Below are 21,405 nucleotides of genomic sequence, written 5' to 3'. Positions count from 1 at the left end.
ACTGCAGCCCAATCACCTCAAGGGTAGAGTGGATTTTTTTTTTTTGAAAAGATGAAAAATTGAAGGGGTAGACAAATAGAAAGATGGAATATGTATATATTTTTTTTTCTTTTATAGATGTGCTTAGTGGGAAATATGAAAAAATTGAAAGAAAAGAAAATTTTCTTAATTGTTTGGTCGAGTTAAAAAAATGAAATGAAAGAAAATAAAACATTTGAAGATGTATAATTTTGAACTAACATATACATTAATCTCATTTTTCTTTCCTTTCGTCATTCCAATTTGGAAGGATTAGTTTTTATGCATTAGGATAGAAAATGATTACCTCTTCAATTTTCTTTTCTCTTACTTTTCTTCCCTACCAAACACACTTAAAATTTATTTTCTCCTTCTATCCCTCTACTTTTCCATGCAACCAGACACACTTTTGCTCCACGACAAGCTATTTATAACAATAAAATTAAGACAATGCAATATTTTTAATTGATGAATTAAAAAAACTCAAACAAATCATTAAACCATAACATATTAAAAAAAATAATATTAAAACTATTTGTAATAATAATACGAACTCCCCATTTAATTTTATTTAATATGGGCATAATTATATCTTATCTTATCTTATTATTTTTAATTTATATTGTGGTGACCAGTATCTACATCTATCAATATCCCCCTATACTATATAACATATTTCAAACTTCTTATATTTTTGTCTTTTTATATTTATTATAAAATATATAAAAATCAATTTAAATTAACACATAAAGCAATTTCAACATAAGTTATCATGATTTTCAAACTTTTCATTTTACCAATTCAACCAAATTCTCATTCATTTTTAATATGAAATGTTCATAAATATAGTTATTACATAATTTCACCCCACATCATAAATATAATATAAATTAATTATTTTTAATGAGATATAAATTAATTATTCTTCTTTAAATACTTAACTGAATTACATATATATAGATTTTTAGTTGCAAAAAGAAGTTGAACTATAACACTCAACTGATAACAATAGATTAGTTATTCAATGCTTATCCCTCAATGTTGCATCTTGCACCATCAAACACCTTATCACCTTGTTTATAGCACCAACAACCATGTTCACTATTCGTGGTACATATCTAATCTCTACTTACCAATCCCTAGTCATCCATTGTGAACCTCCAATTCTAATCTCAGCGAGCCCATTACTTTGACTCCAAGTATTAGGTCTATTACTGCTTTACTATCACTCTCAATTAGTAGCCAATACACCCCCTTCTCCCAAACCGTTTTCAGCCCATCAACAATTGCTCGAAATTCTACCTCTAGAATCGAGCTAACACCTATATTACAACCATACCCAATCGCTTTAACGACATCTTAATATTTAAAATATATGTTTAATATTATAATATTTAAAATTTTAATGTTACCATTACAATCAAAATTTTAAGAAATATTTGGGCAGTAATCTAATTTATTAAATTCTCATAAAAAATGGGAAATATAAAGGAAGGTCAAAGATACGCATGGGAGGCAAACAAAGAAAGAGAACTTCAATAAATTTTATGATTTTAATAAATAAAAAATAAATTACGTCAACTCAATTAAAAAAATTTTTAAGTTTTCATTAAAAAATTAGTTCAAAGTTCAAACTCTTCTGTACGTGTATCTGTTTTTCAACCAAAAGATCCCTTTCTCCACCCCAAGCTCTCTCAACTCGTATTTCTTACAAATTTTAAACTCAACCACCACCACCGCCGAACTATCCTCCGTCAATTTCTACCGAAACGGTGGTGCAAAAGCTGATAGTGGAGATGGACAAAATACCTCCTCGTGGAGTTCACCACCGACGAGCTCACTCCGACACAACTTTCCGTTTCGATGATCTTCTCCTCTTCGACCCTTCCGACCTCGATCTTTCCTCCCTTGACCTCCCGGCTTCCTCCTCCAATCCCACTCCTCCACCTGTCGTCCCCGTTCCTATCTATTCCTCTGACGATTCTTCCTCCAACGGGCATCATCCTCGCTCCTCCCACAGTAACCCTAGGCAAATCTCTTCCCACCTCCGTAGTCTCTCTGTTGACTCGGATTTTTTCGACGGACTCGGCTTGACTGGACCGGCTATTTCAGGAGGAGCTGGAGATGAGAAATTTGGCGGGAAAGGAGCGGCGGGAGAGAAGAGGGTTCACCACAGGAATAGTAACTCGATGGATGGTACGGCGTCGTTTGAGGTTGAGTCTTTGATGGCCGTTGGCGGTGTTAAGAAGGCTATTGCTCCTGATAGACTCGCCGAGCTTGCTCTTATTGATCCCAAGAGAGCTAAAAGGTAGGGTTTTTTTTCCTGATAGTTTATCCTTTTTGCTACTGCTTTTTTTATCCTTTTTATTTTAAAATCAAATTAATGGAAATTTTTTTACAACTTATTTTTAATTAATTATGTTTCCTGTGAGAGAAATTTTGTTTTTCTTTAGTTTTGATTTGATCTTCCATCCATGCGCAAATTCGACTTGAAAAAATATCTTTGATCTGATGGAGTTTTTATTTTTTATTTTTTTGTATATTTAATGTATTTTTTAATGAGCGAGCACAAATAATAAATATGAGAATTGAGCTTCTTTTTTCTTACAAATAAACATCTTAATTGAGTCTAAAATGAAATTCAATCGAGTTCAAGCTTCCAATTTCTAGTTTGAGCTCAAGCATGTTTAAGCTCTTTTTACTTGTATTATAGTAGTAATTACTTTCTTTTATTAATAATTAAAAAATAAAAGGAAAGAATGAAAGATGGTGCCTGTCAATCTGTCATGATGAACACTTTTCTAGTGACTTTTCGCTTGATCAAACAGCCTCTCTGCTGGGAAGGCTGTTTGAATTAAGAACTTGTCTGGGAGCCTTGTGCACTAGCTTCAACCTTAATAACAGAAGTAGGGTGACACTCAAATCCTTTGAAGTTCTCCGATATATTAGAAGGGTCTAATAGCGGTACTCTCAGTAAGTGCGGAATACCGATATGTTTGGGACAATAAAGAGTCAGAATTGGAGCAGCATAGATGTTGTCTTATGAATGTAAGTTGGTGGAATTAATTTTCATAGCAAATGAAGTTTGTTTGTGTTCTTTAGGATTCTGGCTAACAGGCAATCCGCGGCGCGTTCGAAGGAGAGGAAGATTCGATACACCAGTGAGCTGGAGAGGAAAGTTCAGACTCTTCAAACAGAAGCTACCAATCTCTCCGCACAGGTCACAGTATTACAGGTAAATATACTTTATCCTTATGCCTCTCTGATTTAGGTTCAGAGTTTACATCTTGAAAATGTGATCCACTTTTTTATCCTTTCCAGGTTCGTGTATTCAAATGATATTTTTTTTCATTGCTATGATTATAATTGCGAGTGGAATCTCATATGTATGAAACAGATGCCTGCAAGTATATTTATGGGTTGAATCACGTGTTATAATCGGAATAAATGTTAGAGACTTAAAACATTTCATTTGGGACGTTATTTAATTTACTACTTGAATATAAGAGGAAATCTTTTCTGAGACTGCTTTCACCTTTGAAAATACTTCTTTGTTGTATAGATGCATAGAATTCTCTTAGTTGGAAGAAGGTTTAGACCCGTATTACTATAATTAAGGTTGCCTATTGCTTCAACTCTTTATTTTTCTTATAGTATTTGTGTCTGACACTCATGTTGGATACATAAGCAAGAAGTTATGACTTTTAAGGATCCTTCAAAATACTTGAAAAAAACTTAGAAAAATCTTACCATATCTATAGAGAACATATGTTGCTAGTATCTTTAGTCACTTTGCACCTTCTTGAGAGAAGTTCCACTACAAATTGTTTTTCCTAGACACTTAACCTTGTAAACTATCATTGGTCAATCCTTGAATAAGAAAACTATATGCAGTTGAAATAGCCTATGTCGCTCAGATTCTTTATTTTAAATGTCTGACATCCCTATCCAACAAGTATAGGGACAAGCGTATAAGTATATGAAAAAGCTTCCAAAATTCCAAGCATACTTGTGTTAGGCACGTACCAGGATCCTACATTCCCCCTTGGGTCTGAGTAGCACTGAAATAACTGTGTACCTTTAACATAGGAAATATCAGATAAAACTTTGCATGATTTATCTGATATGGTTATCATCGGGACTGCTTAGTTATCATGCACAATATGATATTATTTAGCATTTTATAGAGTCCAATTGACTTATTTCTGCTGAAGTTGCAAACCTGGAAAACCTGTTTTGCATCTTTGAGGGCTCTAATATTTGATAACTGTACCCAGAGCGAAGGGAACAGATTCTAATATATTTCTCCTTCAATGCAGAGAGACACTACTGGGTTGACTACTGAGAATAAGGAACTCAAACTACGGTTACAGGCCATGGAGCAACAAGCGCAGCTGAGAGATGGTAATATGCGTACTTTTTCCTTATGTTTGCACTACATACTGCAATTATACCGGTGGTGGCCGGGAGCATTATGAATGAAGTGACTGTATTGTTTTGGTCATTCATCAGCTATGATGCAATTGGTAAAACCATCAAAATTCTTCCATTTCATAGTTAAGTGATTTCATCATGTAAAAGAGTAAGGCACAGTTGAATTGTAAATTCATGAGTGCACTTAAAGGACTTTGTTAATATGACATTGGAAAGGATGTCATATTTTTGCTTCCATAGTCCATACAATTTTTGTATTGTCCTACAATAAGTCATCAAATGGGTATATATAGCAGTATTGTCAAGGGCACAAGGCGCAGTCTAGACATCAAAACGTTTATATTTTTTCTAAGGACAAGGTGCAAGTAAAAAAAGGCTAGCCTGAGTAGAATAAAGTGCATATGTGTATGTGCAAGTTAATAATAATAAACTAGTGAGGTATAGTTTATCTACAAAACATGTAAAATTTTATTAGTCAATATTTATGGTTTTCTTATAGGCTATGTCTATAGTAGAATACTCAAATATTGAGAAGTATAGATATTGATACTATCCCTTTGTTACTGATAGACTTATATCTAATGAAAAGGCGAAAATTAAAAAAAATTAGGGCGAACTTTAATCAGACGGGCTTTTTCCATGCTGATTGCGTTATAAAAAAGTTGCACTTAGGTGCGTGGTGCGCCATTAAATAGGCCCTGCTCGATAGGGGTATTTAGTGCTAAGGCACAGGCACCTCTAGACACAACACTGACATTTAGTTACCAAATTAGGCTTTGAAGATATATTAAAATTAACATTTATATTTCTATGGGTTGAAGCTTTAAATGAAGCGTTGAGGGAAGAGGTGCAGCGGCTTAAGATACAAGCCGGTCAAATGTCAGCTATGAATGGAAACCACTTCAATAGCGGACTACCTCAGTTTTTCTCCCACCAACCGTCCCCACATCACTTTGGTGGTCAGCAAACCCCGCAACAGCAGCAGCATCAGCAGATGCCCGAGTCATCCACCAATAATGGACATCCGCAACCTCAGTTTATGGATTTTAACCAGGGAGCCTAGTTTGAGGCTGGAAAAGGATCCTTGGAAAACATAAGAAAATGCATTCAACATAATATTTTGTACATGGTAATATATGTATACATAAATGCATATGTATTGCAGGTTAGGGTTGTGAAAGAGTGTTGGTGGGATCAGAAGTTTCACATATGGCTTTATTACCTCCATAATTAGGCTAAGATGAATGGAAATGTGTTGCTTTGGAGAGATTAGGTCCCTTATTCTATTGCATAATTGAGGGCTAAGATGTTGATTTTCAGTACCAATGTACTATGAAAATTCATATTCAGCAGCCTCATTTATACATTACAACTAGACTATCGATGCTTGTTTAACTCGGATTCTGAAATAGAGAATATCTCTTGGTGTAGTTTCAGCGTACTTCCAGAACTCGACAGGTCGCGTTTCAAAATTCTTTTCTATTTTTTATATCAATATACAAGTATTTTTATAATTATCAATTTTAATGAAACGAGCTTTATTGATCAAACAGTAATTTGGGTCAGAGTAGATCAGTTAGGGCGTTAGGTCTTAATAATAAAAAAGAAGACTACATAAAGTTTCTACATCAAAACATATGGAAGCATTTGCACAAATGAGAGTTTAACAAAAACAAATGATGTTTGGTTAAGATGGTAGTAGAGGGAACATGCTAAGGTTGCTAATTTTTGACCATAACTCAGCTTCGTGATCCAAAATCCAAATACCAACTCACATGCAAAGTAACTGGCAATAAGATGCAAGTTCACGAGCTCAAACCCTCCACTTTCTTCCCACCTACCATTTCCTTAGGCTCAAAAGGAAATATTTGACTTAAATCAAACTTTCATTTTCTTGAAGTAGTTATGTCTGACACACAAATAATAACATAGGTATGGGGGTCTAAAGACCCTCTAAATATATGAAAATTTAAAGTAATCGAACATACTCATATTGGGCACGTAGCATCAAATGGGGATGCTTATATTCATATTATGTGGTAGTACTTCAAAAGGCTCAATCTTCTTATGCATGAAGTTCATGATATGATCAATGCTGATTAAATCATATTCAAGCTCTACCAAGCTATCTGAGATTAGCATCTAAATTATAAGACAATGATGGCTACCTATCAGGCTATCATATATAAACAACACTATCTTGTTTTTTCTAGACAACAAATACTCCTGAGAAAATAATCCTCCAGAAGCACTCCTACACGATCATTCATGAATCATGCTCCCCCCGCCCACAAGTGTTTCTAAAGACATTCTGTCACTGCATCTTGAAGCATGGCAATGTATATTCACGAAAGTTAAACAAAAATATGCTTGGTTGAATTGTAGTACCACGAGCCAAGCACGCTAGAATTTTGGACCATGCCCTAACTTCCTGAGCTAAATACAAGCTCATTTGCAAATAATGAAGTAACTAGCAATAGTGATGTTAGCACATGTGCTTAATCCCGATCCTTTTATGTCTTCATCTCATCTGTTTCCACCTACTATTTCTTATGCTCTGAAGGAAATATTTAAGATCCACAACAAACAAGTGTGCATACTTTCAAATCATTTGATAATCAGTTAGGTATTACTTTAAAATACCAATAATCTGTGTGTTCTATCCATTCATATTCCTAAAAAAACAAGGGTGAGCCTACTTATGCATGAAGTTCTTGATACCAATAATGATATATTCATGCTCTCCCAAGTTGTCTGTGATTAGCATCTAAATTAGAAGGCAACGATGGCTGCCTTTCATATATAAACAATACTTGTGATTTACTAGACAACTAATATTCATGAGACAAAGACTCTTGAAGAATTAATGGAACCATTAATACTCCCCCTGCCCACAACAGATGTTTCTAAGACAAAGACTCTTGAAGAATTAATGGAACCATTAATACTCCCCCTGCCCACAACAGATGTTTCTAAAGGCAATCTTTAAGTGCATCTTGAAGGACAAAGTCTTAGATAGGACTTTTGTTTGCTTCGTACTGTTAATGCCAACACTTACCTATTCAGCCATGCATTTTGGCTTGAGGATAGGCCTTTTGTTTGCTTTAACTTATACACTATGAATTCTTTCTAATACAGGAAATGACCAAAACCAAAACAAATGAGATAAAGTACTAGTAACAATAAGGCCAAATCATATGAACAAATATCTTTTTCCTCTTTCTTGCATTTGAATTTGCATGTATGCTTGAAGTAGTAGCCAAAAGAGTGATCTTTCTCGTGTTAGGACTAATATATTTATGTTAAGCTCCAATTCATGCTTAAACATGCCATTTATATTTTGGATTCAGTTGAATCTTCACCCTCATATACAATTATGATTTGGGCCAAAATAAATCAACATAAACCCTGGAAAATAGAGAAGGAAAGAAGGAATACAGAAAGAAGAGAGAAAGAGTAGAGAGTAGTAAAAAACTCTAAAATATTTCCTTTCAACCACTAGTTTGACTGAGGTCAACTATTTTAATTCTCATTTTCCACAGCCACCCCCTCCCGGATCCTGAAACCAATATAAGAGCAATCTCTCAGCCAAAAGAATATATTTAAGCACCATTCCAAAATCCAATTAATTAGGATCTCTACGAGCCGGTGCTTCTATTTTATGTCCTTGAAGAAACTACAACATCAATAGTAACTATGACTTCATACTTTTAATTCCGAATTACCATACATCACAAAACATTCCAATGAACAGGCCATAATGTTATTCTTAGTAACTGCACTAACTAGAGTATAGATTAGCAAATGACAAGAAAATGCGATTAGCATTGACAATGCTTCATATAGTGATCTCCTAACACTAGCTTCTTCCATTAATTTCAGAGAAAAAACACATTGTAGTTGCAAATAAACACAAAAATTATCCAATATTTGAACACAATGCCTCAATCAAGCATCAAAAACAGTAATAGAAGAAATGTAACATTCTTGGGTTCTTTTCCATTATAATTAACGAGTTACATTGCCTGAGGACAAATTGAACGCAAATCTCACTTTTTCATTGTTGAGTCCTGAGTGTTGACAAACAGGTTACAGTGTTTTTTGCACTACCCTGAATCATCCATTTCACTAAAAGAACATAAACGAAAAACAAGAATGATTCAAAGTAGTAAACAGTGCAAGAACATACCGAGCATTGATTTAAGGAACCGCAAACGTTCCCCAGAAAAGCTCGTCCCCATTTGCAGGCACCCCATCAATCCACCGTCATTCAAAGTGATTCAAAGGAAATACAGAAATAATTCAAAGTAGTAAATAATGGAAGGACACACCTAGCAAAGATTTTAAGGAATTGCAGTAAGCCGAGCTTCAAACGTAAATCCCCGGAAAAGCTCGTCCCCATTTCCGGGAACCCCATCAATCCACCGCCATTTGCAGCAATCCCAAAGAGCCAACCTCCCAACTTTCTTCCCAGAAAAGCAAACTCTATTCCCTCCTCCAAAGACCTTAAATTTACTATCCTGAAACCAGCGGTGCATGGCCTCAGGCATCCTAGTCGCCTCTTCCCACTCCATTGTTTCCAAATCCAATCTCAATATCAAAATCGTCGAACAAGATTGATTAAAGGAATAATTGGATTTTAAGCCTCCAATCATCAAGATCTTGTTCCCATCACCGGGTATTAAACGCGGTCGTTTCATGATATCGAAAATGTCCCCCCATTCGTGCCTTTCTAAACATTCCCAGTTATTGTTCATGACATTTAAATTTAAGTTCAACAAATTTTTGACAGCGCAAGAGAATAATTTCCACTTACTTCTCCACGGCGATCCGACGTCGCATAGGGCGAAAACGGAGTTGGAAATCACGATGGGACTTCGGGGTTTCGAAGGCAAATTCGAAGAGAATTTGAGCCATTGCTGGGTTTTTTGAGAAAAGGAGAAATAGAGAGCAGCAAGTTCTGTTAAGACCATGACTCGGTTCCTTGAGTCAACTAGCACCGAGCCATGGCGGGACCAGGCCGAGCCAAGTTGAGGGAGGACTCTGTATTGACGAGTCAAGGGGTTACAGACGATGAGTGACTTGTTGGAGTCGGGTGAGTCGGCCCAGAGGTAAACGAGGCCGAGTGAAGAGGCGACAGGGTGAGGAGATCGGAAGGGAAGGAAATCGAGACTGAATCGAAGCCATTGGTTCTGATCGGGATCGTACACGTGGATGCAGGAGTGGAGGGAGGCGTGGCGGCTGTGGTGATGGTGGTGGAGGTGAGGGGGGCGGAGAGCGAGGAGGTGGAGATGGGATCGGGCGGAGATGAGGTGAATGAAAGAGGAAGAGGTCAAGGTTCGGTTAAAGAGCTTGCAAACGGAGCGGCAAATCATGATCTGACGAAGGGAGAGTGAAGAGAAGATCTGATGAAGAGTGTCTTCGGGAAGACGGTTGATCGGCGAATCCTCCATTTTCGTCGATGGAGAATGCGACGCGAAGCAGGAGATGATGATCAATTCACGGGGGTTTTAATTAATAAAATAAACTAAATAAAAGAAATGGAGAACTTGAGGGTTGCGTAAAGAGTCTGTGTTTTCTTTTCCAAAGGTGGCTAAGGAGTCTAAGCTCCGTCGCCCCTACATCCCACCCCCAATTTTACATTTTTCATTATATCTTGTCTAATTCAGGATAAATTATTTTATCTATCTTATCCACTAGATGATTTATGGTACCGTCCAATTAAAAAATGTTTTTTATTAAATTCATATTATATGTATATTTTTATTAAATTAATCATTTTCCTTAATTACAATAGCTTTAGACAACGTAAAAAAATTCATTAGAGTGAGAAATTAACTCCAACCCGCATCGTGAAATAGCGGATTTAACAAAATTAAAGGCTTCTAATCTAGAGAAAATATGAATTTGGCATGAGATTTTATACTTATTATTGGCAGTACAAGAATTAGGCACGATACCTTCAACGACAATCAAGTGAGAGTCAATCAAAGGTGATAGTACGACAACTATAAAACGCTCGATATGACCCACTTGAAGGGTTCTAGTGTCGATAATTTTGAGGGCGTTGCCGTCGTAAGGGTTAAGAGGTTCTCGCACAAGTCCCACCATTTCTCAGCCACTGATTTTGCCTTTGTAATAAGGGAGAGGGAAAGGGACAAAGGGAGAGGGTTAGGCAAAGGGATGATGAGGGAGAGGGAAAGAATCGGAGTAGAGGGATGGGAGAGCAGTGATAGGGGGATGAAAAATGGAAACCCCGTTAAGTCTATAACGAAAAATGGGAGTTCCGTTAAGTCTGTAATGAAAAATGGTAGTTCCGTTACGTCTGTAACGGAAAATGGTTCGTGGTGACTGTTTTGATATTTTTCAAAAGTTGGGTGACTGAAATGAATCCTAAATGATTATTTTGTCAACTACAGTTAAATGACTCTTAATGTAATTTACCCAAAAAAACAAATCACAATCAACTTAAATATCAATCTTCATCTTTCAAGTAATCTGTCAAAATCAATGTTTTTAACGAGCATGAATTTATTGAAAATGTCCATGAAATATTGAATCTAAATTTGCTTACTTTTGAATACAATGGTGATCTTTATGTTGGCTTGCAATTTCTATTGGAAAAGATCGTACTTACAGTAATCAAAGACTACAACATCAAAAAGTTGGTAGATTACAAAATCATCCCTTTATTTTATTTGTTATTGTGTTCATTTTTATATTATGTTAGAAAATCTAGTGCAAGAAAGAAAATTTGTGGTGTAAGAAAGAAAAATAGAAGAAAATAAAAATAGACTCAAAGTGTGATTCATTGTCCTTAGGGTCTTTATTTTTGCCTCTAAGATACACTAAGTCTTAAAATCAAATACAAAATAGCGAAAATAGTATTATTGAGTTTTATATAGCACATTCTGTGTTTCATCAAGAAAATCTGTCACTTTCGTACCTAACTTGTGATAAAATTTATGTTTTTCTATAACATTATAACTTTCCTAAAAATCAACATTTATTCATTACAATTTTTTTTGAAAATTGTGTTTATTCGAACAAATCTATTCAGTTACAAATAAATAATAATAGCAATTATTTTAAAAAATAAAATAATAATTAAATATAAAGTTATTTGCAACATCAATACAAACTCAAGTCATCTTTTGATTATAAGGGGTGTTTGGTAAACAGAGTTTTGAGCCTTTTTTTAGTTGATTTAGGCACAAAGAGAGGATTGAATAGTCAAACACTCTAATTATAATGTTTGGTAAATGAAGATTTGTAAGAGCTTGTTGAGCTAAAACCTCAAAAACAAAAAACTCTGGGATGAGCAACTTTTTTTAACAGTTGATTGGGAATGAGATATGTGGAATGACATGACCATACTTGCTCAAAAATTACTCTCTTTGCCACATGCTCTCAAACTTACTAGGAGGTGCGAAGATATCAATAGCTTCCATTCTCCTATTTCCACTTTCACCTCCAAAGTCCAAAGTAAATCTCAAAAAAAAACTCTACTGTGAATCTACAAAAATCAACATTACTGTGAAAAATTTTCAATCAAGCCCATTCATCCTTGAATATTTATGTACTCTTAATTCATTTTCAATTTACTTGTGTAAAATGATTTTTTTTTGTGCAACTTTATATTAATTGAAATATGCTACTTGACAAATTTATTTAGAGTGTAACATAGTTATCACTAATTTACATACTAAGAATATGACATAATTACCACTAAGAATATAGTTTACAATTATATTGATACATTATTAATATTTATCAATTTCCACAAGGTTAATATTTGCAAATAAGTAACTTAAGAAATTTGTTTATTTAAAATTTCAAAAATATTCCCCAATTAATTTCCATAATGGATGTTTTAATTCCTTAGTAATAGTATTTTATTTCAATAATTTCACCCAATAAAGACTAAAGTATTGTAAACAAATAAATACTTAATAATAAAATGTGTCTGCTTTTATTTGTTAATTTACACGTATCAGTTTTTAGCTATCAACTAAGTTTTATCAAACACTTTTAAATAAACAGTTAATAAAATCAGTTAGTCAAATCAATTAATAGAACCGGTTAATCAAACTAGTCACTGCAATCATCAATCAGTTACCAGTCAATTGTCAAAATGACCATTCCCATCTTTTGATTAGGGACCTAACTCATAATATAATACCAAATAAAAATATATTTAGATGTCATTAAAAAATTTGTTAGCTCACTAATACCGTCCATTTCAACTTTCTTAATCACGTTTTTGCTCCTTTCTCTTTCAAACCCTTCACTCCGACCGGTTCTTTCATCAAATATTTTTTATTCTTTCATTGGATTCTTTTATATTCTTATTGGGTACTGTCATTATTAACTCTAATTAGATGGGAAGTGTGTTTTAACATTTTTAATTGGATTTTCATCATTTTATTGACAAAAGATATTTTCTTTGATTTTTGTCTTGTTTTCAATCTAGTTGAACTTCCATCCATTTTGTTATTCGATTCTTTCAAGTTTGAAAATATTATCATTCTTCAAATTTTCGGTTCTTTCAGTCCAAACATGCGGGACTGGCTGCTAAGATGGTTGAAATGGGGTTGATTAAAATAGTCATGCATTAGTTGTATAAGCCAGGCTATAGTACTATTAATCTAACATAGTTGATAATGGTATTTCTTCCTTGCTTCAGATTGGAGATCATAGGATGTAAAGACTTTATATAGTGAAGCTTGAAAGATAATTCCGTAGATCCAGTGATGACCCTTTTAATCATGTTGGTTCTACACTTGTAAGCAGCTCAGAGGGCAGGAGAATGTTATTGGATCCCAAGCGTGGCATGTTAAAGCATATTAGCAGGCAGTTTGATTCATCTAGTCTATTGGGAAAAAGAAAAGGTTTTGTGTTACTATTAACAACTGTTGCTTCGAAGCAGAGAATCAACTACAGATTTTGCTGTTAATATTATCATCTCTGCTTCTCCCAATTGCTGGAAACAAGATATATAGTGAACAATACACAAAAGAATGCTACTTGCACTCTGCATTGACCGTGAAACTGTTGAGGATCCCAAGATTTGTGTTCAAGCATTGGAGGATTGCTTTACAGGAAAAGGGTTATGGCCTGTAAATGGACCGAGAATTTTACAAGTGGAGTATGAAGATCCAAAAGTAATGGACGCCAAAGAGCAAATCAATTCCTCGTTTGTTCATGGCAGCGAGACTGAAGAACCATCAAGAACTACATCAAAATAGCAATTCACCTGAATGTAAATTGGTTTCTTCATTATCTTTATAACCTTTGGAAAGAGGTCCCTTGTTTTTAGCTTAAATGATGTCGTATGTCAAAGCTTCAATTTAGGAGTGAGTAGTTTGAAAGAGAAAGGAGCACAAGTTAGATGGAGAAGATTTCAAATTAAAACTAATAGTGAGTTAGTAAAGCTTTTAATGACATAAATATATCCCTATTTGTCCATATACTATTGATTGAGGATCATAACTGATATGATAGTAATAACCTACCTAATAATTCTCGACAGACATTGTAAAATATGATTTCAAGTATAGAAGGTTATTTTTCATTTATACAATGACAAATGATAACGGCAAAATCAGCATTAACACTTCAACAAAATCAATAAACGGGTAAACCTAGGATTGTTCGTTAAAGAGCTTTTAGTCGAGGATTTGACTTATTTGTTAAATCAGATGGGTCGGGTCCATAACCATTAAAATATACAAAGAAAATAAATGAATGAAGTGCTTTAAGTATTCTTAGACAAGTATCTAGAATGACAATGCACATAATCAACTCCAAAGAACGAAGCAGAAAACAATTATCATTAATAAAATAACACAACGTTATCCATCCAAATCCATTAGCTAACACACAACAGTTTTCGGTGAAAGTCCGAGCTTTTAATGGTGGCGGAAACACTAAATCCTGAATTTAAACACTAAATGCAAATGCTACTATGTTCCATCTCTACAACAAAAAACACCTTTATCCCTTAAGTTATCATACAACACGGATTCCTCAAATATGCAAGCAACTCAAGAATTGCTTGATCCTCACTCAATTTCTAGGGCCAATGCTCAGCGGGATCGAGCGATTTAAATTCAATTTTTCAACATATTAATACTATTTAATAAGGCCGGGCAATCCTCAAAACCCTTCCATTTATAAAAAGGATAGCCATAAAAATTTGGTTAAAAATGGCTTGCAAACAAGCCTATTTGTCTACAGAAAGTGACATTTACCTCCTTCCACGAGTTCCAGGACCTGACCTTGGGCCAGGGTACCGAGAAAATTGCAGCTTCAAGTAGTTAGAATCTGGGTCATGTTCATCCATTTTATAACCTGCAGAATACAACAATAATCACAAAACTATCAAAAGCACTAACAAATAACAAAGACTAAAATTTGGTTACATGTAGATATTCAGGGAAAAAAAACAAGTACATGTAGACCTGGTCAAAGGCTAGGTAGGTCGCTAGGCTTGACCAGATTCAAACTGGGTCTTGACTCTTGAACAATCAAGCCTTATTACTATCCAAGCCCAAATAAAGTCTGGCTCTTGGATGGCTCTAGTTAGGTGATTAATATATGGAGGTTTCTTTATTGAAAAATATTTTTGTATAGAGAAGTAAAATGACATATATCTTTAATCATATAGTTATTGTTGTTACTTTATTTGATTTTTATGCAAGTCCAATAACTGAGATAGTCTCATTTAACTTGTGATACCAAACTTGGTCAAAAGAATTATATATTCTATAGAATATAGATATGTGCATCGAGCTGGATGATGGGCAAAACCTATGACATAGAGAAAAGTCACAGCATAAAAAGCTATAGATATCATTTTTTTTTTAAAATTTCGAGGAAGGGGAGATTCGGGTGTTACTATTTTAACAGTGGATACAGAAACCTACCACTTAAGCCAAATGCTCAAGTGCACCAATATCGTTCTAGAGTGTTCACTATGGTTTCCTATTATTTTTTCATGTACTATGTATCATCATCCAACGATAAGCTACCTTCTATAAATGTCAAAAACAATGGACGAAGAGATCACCTTGCAAGGCACTCATTGCAGTTGCTGCACAGGCAGGACTTGAAAAATCAACAAAACAAAGGACAATAGGATCTCCACCACGCTGCATTACCAATGCACCAGGTTTCAGCATTCAAAGCAGCAAGCTAACTCATGACAATTTCATATGTAAAGAAAACAACAAAGGAAATCATGCTAAAGGAGACAAATTAAGTTTTGGCAATGCCTACTCCACTTACCTGTCGGGGTTCTTTGCTCACTAACCGTACTTCTTTATATCCAACAAAAGGGCGAAAGATATCTATAATCTCAATCAAGGAATGTGAACCAACAGTTGGAAGCAAGATACTAAAGTAAAAATACCATATCATAAAAAGAATAGATCAACATATCTTATCAAGCACTACATTACATAGGATACGAGCTACTTCCCTCCTTGTGCCGTTAGGAGGAAATCCCTCAACATATAGAGTATTGGAAGCATCTGGAGGGAGAGGAACGGTATCTCGACCAGGCCTTGCAATTGCATCCACTGGATGTTGACCACTATAACCGATATTATGACCATTTGATGACAGATCTGGAGCAGCAGATCCAAGACGACCCATCAGGGGAGGATCAGCTATTGGATGAACAGGCATTGCACCACCAACAGCCCTTCCTGACCCACCAAATGCACTAGCTTCTCCAGAAGTAAAAGAAGAAAGTTTCTTCAAAAGCAATTTAATGAATGCTTTAGAAAACAACAATGGAGATGCAAGGTGAAGTATAAATAAGCATGAGTAAAAGTCGAAGATGGTACTGCACTCTGGAGATAACGATCATATGCTGATCCAATAGATTTTGTATCCCTCACAGACAGATGCCCACCATGATCATCATCTCTTGCCAAATAACTAGGCATCTCAAGAGCTGAACGTGGTCCAGAAGGCGGAGCATCTGTTAAGTTGAAAATTGAATATTTATATGCAACTCTTTCCTAAAGCAGATAATATCTTTCACAAAACATGCAAAGTGAAACAAGCATTTTCTTAAATTCATTACAAACAAAATGGAATTTCACTTGTGCTTGCACTGCTGGTCTCAGGTTCACTCAAACAAAGGAGGGCTGCAGGGCACCTGTGATAGCCAGCAGGAAATCCCGTCACATCTTTTGACATGAACCAAGATAAGAGAATTAACATTGGGACATTCACTACTAAGCAATGTGCAGCATCTTTGTGGCCAGGAGCAATGCTAAATGGGCATGGGGTTTTAGGCTGTTGCCCCTAAGCAACATGCCACATCAACAACTGGCTATGGTGTCAATTGAGTAAAAGGTCCATTCCCACCAAGATAAGGGACAGATAGGATTAAAGAAAGGCCAGACTTTAGCATAGGTTTAATATATTGGAACACAAGGCCTCTTACATGTAATTATGTAGAGCTAGCAGAGGATTACAAGGAATATCCACATTTTTGCCTTCAAGAGACTAAACAGACAGATAAGAAAGCTAAATCTAATGGTCAGTGGGGTCACAAATTATATCATTTGGGTAGATATGGTAACTAGAAGTGGAGTAGGTATAGTTTAAGACCTAAGACCATCAGTTGGTTGTTGAAATTATAAGGACAGACAATGAGACATTTCTTATAAAACTCAAAAGTAAAAGCCGATGCTTTAAACATTACTGATACTTATGCACCACAAACTGACTAGAGAATGCTATTAAGTGACAATTTTGGGAGGAATTTGATGAAGTGGTGCAAGGCAGATCCGTAGAAGAAAAGATTTTCATTGGAACGTCTTTAACGGACATGCATGGGCAAGTCTTAGGGGTTTGAGAGTGTGCATGGGAGGTACAATTTTGGGATAGAAGCAAAGAGGAAGTATCATCCTAGGTTTTTTTAATCTTAAAGACTTGGTTTTAGCAAACACTTTATTCAGGAAAAGAGATTCCCATCCAATCACCTCTGTGGAGAGAATGCTAGCCAAATAGACTTTATTTTTCTTACTGATGGATAGAGTTGTTACATAGACTGTAAGGTGATACTGGAGGAGAGTATAGCTACACAACATCAACTTCCAGTTTTAAGTTTTATTTTAGAAAGACATATAAGCAATTGAGACATGTCCTAAACCCCAGGATATGGAGGATTTTGGAAGGGAATGCACAGCCATCTTTGGTGGCTAGATTAACCAAGGAGGCTAAATGGGAAGACAAAGTCAACCCTATTATGATGTGGAATAAGATGACTGATTGTATCACACTTGTAGCTGGTAGCTAAATAGGAACTTGGTGAATCTATGGGCATGATATCACAATGTAAGAACCATCATGGTGGAGTGCGGAAGTAAAGGTAGCTATTAAGGACAAATGATCTGACTATACAAAGTTAAGAAATTGTAGGGATATAAAAAAGCTTTCAGAAATACAAGCTAGAATAGAAAGGAGACCAAGAAGGCTGTAAAGGATGCTAGAGTGAGAGATATAAAAGTATTTTTTGATAAATTGGACCCATAAGATGGAGGGAACTGTATCTATAGGCTTTCCTCAGATGAGGGAGAAGAAGACTAGATACTTGGGAACTGGTATGTCTATTAAGGATAACAACCAGATCTTGGTGGAGGATGATAAGATTATCGAGAGATGGAAATATTTCATAAGCTCTTCAATTATATTTACTCTCAAGACGTGGGTTATCAAAACATACCACTAGATGACCTAAAATGCGACTTTAAGCGTAAAATAAGATCTTTGAACCTTGAGATCAGAAACACCTTGCACCGGATGAAGATTGGAATCATGATCAGTCTAAATGCAATTCCTATCAGAGTTTGGAAATGCCTCTATGAGGTTGGGATTGGGCGGTCGAGGAACTTGTTTAACAAGAGCTTGCCCCAGACGAAAACTGAAATGGTGATAGGCCAATATCCAATTCCTATCAAAGTTTGAAAACACCTCAATGAGGTCGTGGTTGACTAACTTGTTTAGCAAGATTTGATAATGTAATAAGATGCCTAATGAGTACAGGAAGAGTATTTTAGGGTTTGATCCCCCAAATATATGGAAAAGCTTAAAAAATAATAAGAAGCATACTGATTTTAGATGCATACTAAGAAACACTCAACCCGTGACTCCGAGTAACATGGGCATTCATTTTTCATTGTTAACAAAATATCAATTTTGATTCGTGCTTACATACAAATGTATCTAATTCAATAAAATAAAACCTAACATCAAACTCCAATACTAAGTTCGAACATAATTCAACCAATATAACCGAACATTTTCCACTTTTTTTTTCTAAACTAATCTCAAAAGCAGCTAAAGCTAAAACAGGAATAAACAAAATTTTGGAAAACTAAACAAACAAAATGACAACAGAAAAAGGATTTATAGCGGCAAAAAAAGAAGTTTACCGTAATCAGTACGTGGTCGTTTAAGCATCCCACCAGAAGAGAGCATCGGAGGATTTGGTTGTCGCCGATTCCAGTAACCATCTGCCATTTACTCTTTCTAAATTCCTTTACAAAAAAACAATTACAATAATTTAATTTTTCTAAATTTCCCTTTACAAAAGGAGGAAAAAAGTGGAAAACCCAGAATCAAGGAAACCCTAACTCTAGCTATAAATATAATCTACTTCGATTCCTTTCATTTTTTATTTCTTATTTTTATTTTTTGCAAATCGGATTTCCTTTTGAGTTTCTGGTAACCAGTCAAAAGATTTCCTAACTCAGACGACTAGCTAACTCAGAAAACTAGAGAGTCAGTTAGTATACACGTTCGGAAGTTTTCGGTTAAGTACCCTTCATAAATCTTTCCGGATGGATCACCACTAGAACGGATCATGGGTCAAGTAGTCCTTGTTCTTTTCTCCCTTTGATGTTTAGTCACTCGACTTTTATTTCTAAGAATTTAGTCCATATACTTTTCAGATTTTAAAATTCAAGTCTAATTGTTAACATTATTAAAGTTCTTTTATTAAATTAATTAGCTTGGCATTTAGAAATAAAGAAATACTCATTTGATAATTATGTAACAGAAAAAAAATACTGTAATGAACTTCAATTTAACAAAAGAATTTTAATGATGTTAACAATTTAGCTTTTATTTTTAAATCTGAAAAGTAGAAGAATCAAATCCCAAAAAAGTAAAATGACTAAATTTCAAATATATGAAAAGTATATTAACTTTAAGCACATTTTATTTTTATTTTTTTTATAAAATGGGTCAAGCGGGATTTAGAATGGATTGATTAGTGTTGGCGGATAATATTAAAATATTGCTCTTATATTAGTATTTATATATTTTTATAATTAAATTCAAATAAAAAAATTATTATATAAATAGTAGACTTGTTCAATGGTTGGATTATCCATCCAAGCTCAAAGGCTTGCCTAAAATATGAAAAGGTTCAGACAAAAATATGATATCCAAAATTAAAGGTGAGATCAATTAGGTTTGATTAGAAACTTTTTTGGATTTTTTAAACCCTAAGTGATAATTTTGTTCGATTTCTCATACTAATTTAGGGTTTTGAGGTCTTAGACTTATTTTTTATAAGATAGGTTTTGTTGTATGATTTTTTTTATATTATTTGGTAAATTTTCAAATAAATTTTCATAAATATTCTTAAAAATAATTTTTAAATTAAATAAAAAAATCAATACCCTTAATGTATTTTTGAAAAAATAAGTTTTTATATAGAATTTTCTATTTTCATTATTTTAAATATAAAAGATTTATTTTTACATCATAAATATATTAAATTATTTATAAATTAAATAAAAATAAAAATCGGATTGGATAATCACAATTTTTAATGTGTATTTCAAAAATCGTCCAAACACCTCAGTTTAGATCAATTTTTTATTTCTTTTGTTTTTCTTGCTCAACCCTATCGAAAAATAATGAGTTTATAACCATAAAAAAGGAATGAATTCTTTCATCACACAAATCAACCCTATCCAACATTGCCCCGAAATTGTATTTGAACTTTTTATCTTTGAAAGTATAATCATGTGTGACCTCCAAAACTAATTTTATACCTCTTATCTTATTCCCTTAGATGGTTGGAAGTTCTTTAACTTAGAGCTATTGTGAAAGACAGTGGTAGAGTCGAAGAGATACAACGCATAATGAGATCAATCCATTACTTAAGAAAGTTAAAAGTAACTCAGAACTCTCCTAATAAAACTCCATTCCAACTTGTCATAAACATTTTCCAGGTTGAGTTTAATGGTCGTAGAGCCAATCTTGCCTTTTAAACACTCCAGAAAGTACATATCTTCTTGGACAATAATGGCATTATCCAAAGTTTGTCTTCCCAATACGAAAGTTAGCCTAGTATGGAAATATGAGTTTCTGAAGAATTGTTCACATCCTAGCAACTATAACTATGGTGATGATTTTGTAAGTCATATTGCATAAACCGGTTGATTAGAATTTGTTGGTAAAGGTTGCGCTTTTTGTTTTAGGAATGAGAACAATAATTGTGTCATTGAGTCCTTTAGAGAGTTGGGCACTGGAGAACACCTCTATTGCCATCTTTATTACTTCATCTTTGTTGTTGGGCCAACACTTCTATAAGAAAGAATAGGTGTAGGCCATTTACTCCTAACTCGTTAAACGAGTTGAATACCATAGAATTTTGTCTTTGTATACATCAATTATGGGTGCTTCTAGCTTAGGGCTTGATGACCCAAAGCGTTAAGGGTAGGCCACGTTATAGATGATGTGGGATGTTCAGTAAGTGATGAGATTATGGATATGCAAAATAGGTTCATAAAGTAATTTTGAAAAATAGACTAAACCACTATTTTGTTTGGGATCCAATTGCCTTCTTTGTCATTGAATCAAAGAATTGTATTATGGCTATGCCACACTATAGTCGTGAGGTGAAAGAACTTAGTATTA

The 21,405-nt window shown here is 34.5% G+C and overlaps 3 protein-coding genes across 9 annotated transcripts; 1 reads left to right on the top strand and 2 right to left on the bottom strand.

Annotated features, from left to right (window-relative positions):
- Positions 1-1,535: 1,535 nt before the first annotated feature.
- Positions 1,536-5,882, top strand: LOC121217906 (transcription factor VIP1). Its single transcript, XM_041094519.1, has 4 exons — positions 1,536-2,326; positions 3,121-3,253; positions 4,338-4,422; positions 5,274-5,882. The coding sequence occupies exons 1-4, from the start codon at positions 1,815-1,817 to the stop codon at positions 5,513-5,515; spliced, it is 972 nt and encodes a 323-aa protein (XP_040950453.1). The 5' UTR covers positions 1,536-1,814; the 3' UTR covers positions 5,516-5,882.
- A 1,887-nt stretch (positions 5,883-7,769) lies between these two features.
- Positions 7,770-10,109, bottom strand: LOC107905235 (SKP1-interacting partner 15). Its single transcript, XM_016831839.2, has 2 exons — positions 8,642-10,109; positions 7,770-8,011 (listed from the first exon to the last, which is right to left on the bottom strand). The coding sequence occupies exon 1, from the start codon at positions 9,903-9,905 to the stop codon at positions 8,796-8,798; it is 1,110 nt and encodes a 369-aa protein (XP_016687328.2). The 5' UTR covers positions 9,906-10,109; the 3' UTR covers positions 7,770-8,011; positions 8,642-8,795.
- Positions 10,110-13,325: 3,216 nt separating this feature from the next.
- LOC121203162 (RNA-binding protein 2) lies at positions 13,326-19,285 on the bottom strand. Of its 7 annotated transcripts, none has more exons than XM_041094511.1 (8): positions 18,247-18,560; positions 16,566-16,621; positions 16,305-16,441; positions 15,924-16,212; positions 15,742-15,803; positions 15,524-15,605; positions 14,706-14,805; positions 13,326-13,668 (listed from the first exon to the last, which is right to left on the bottom strand). In XM_041094511.1, the coding sequence occupies exons 1-8, from the start codon at positions 18,288-18,290 to the stop codon at positions 13,590-13,592; spliced, it is 849 nt and encodes a 282-aa protein (XP_040950445.1). In that variant the 5' UTR covers positions 18,291-18,560; the 3' UTR covers positions 13,326-13,589. The 7 variants fall into 7 exon arrangements, with proteins under 7 accessions (XP_040950445.1, XP_040950448.1, XP_040950446.1 ...); XM_041094514.1 differs by having other exon boundaries at positions 13,326-13,686; positions 18,247-18,555; XM_041094513.1 differs by having other exon boundaries at positions 13,659-13,795; positions 18,247-18,556.
- Between the last annotated feature and the right edge of the window lie 2,120 nt (positions 19,286-21,405).

This window comes from Gossypium hirsutum, chromosome D05 (genome assembly GCF_007990345.1).
Source record: "Gossypium hirsutum isolate 1008001.06 chromosome D05, Gossypium_hirsutum_v2.1, whole genome shotgun sequence".
Classification (NCBI taxonomy): Eukaryota; Viridiplantae; Streptophyta; class Magnoliopsida; order Malvales; family Malvaceae; genus Gossypium; species Gossypium hirsutum.
The sequence above is the reverse complement of the archived record's forward strand: the minus strand, read 5'-3'. Positions and strand labels throughout refer to the sequence as shown.

Excerpts from the sequence above, each read along its gene's own strand:
- LOC121217906 (XM_041094519.1), top strand. The coding sequence starts at position 1,815 with ATGGACAAAATACCTCCTCGTGGAGTTCACCACCGACGAGCTCACTCC. Across the intron at positions 3,254-4,337 it reads CACAGGTCACAGTATTACAG|AGAGACACTACTGGGTTGAC; the intron begins GTAAATATACTT and ends CCTTCAATGCAG. Across the intron at positions 4,423-5,273 it reads ACAAGCGCAGCTGAGAGATG|CTTTAAATGAAGCGTTGAGG; the intron begins GTAATATGCGTA and ends TATGGGTTGAAG.
- LOC107905235 (XM_016831839.2), bottom strand. The coding sequence starts at position 9,905 with ATGGAGGATTCGCCGATCAACCGTCTTCCCGAAGACACTCTTCATCAG.
- LOC121203162 (XM_041094511.1), bottom strand. The coding sequence starts at position 18,290 with ATGATTCCAATCTTCATCCGGTGCAAGGTGTTTCTGATCTCAAG. Across the intron at positions 16,622-18,246 it reads AAGGTGTTTCTGATCTCAAG|GTGCCCTGCAGCCCTCCTTT; the intron begins GTTCAAAGATCT and ends TGGCTATCACAG. Across the intron at positions 13,669-14,705 it reads CCTGGAACTCGTGGAAGGAG|TCTCGCTGCCATGAACAAAC; the intron begins GTAAATGTCACT and ends ATGGTTCTTCAG.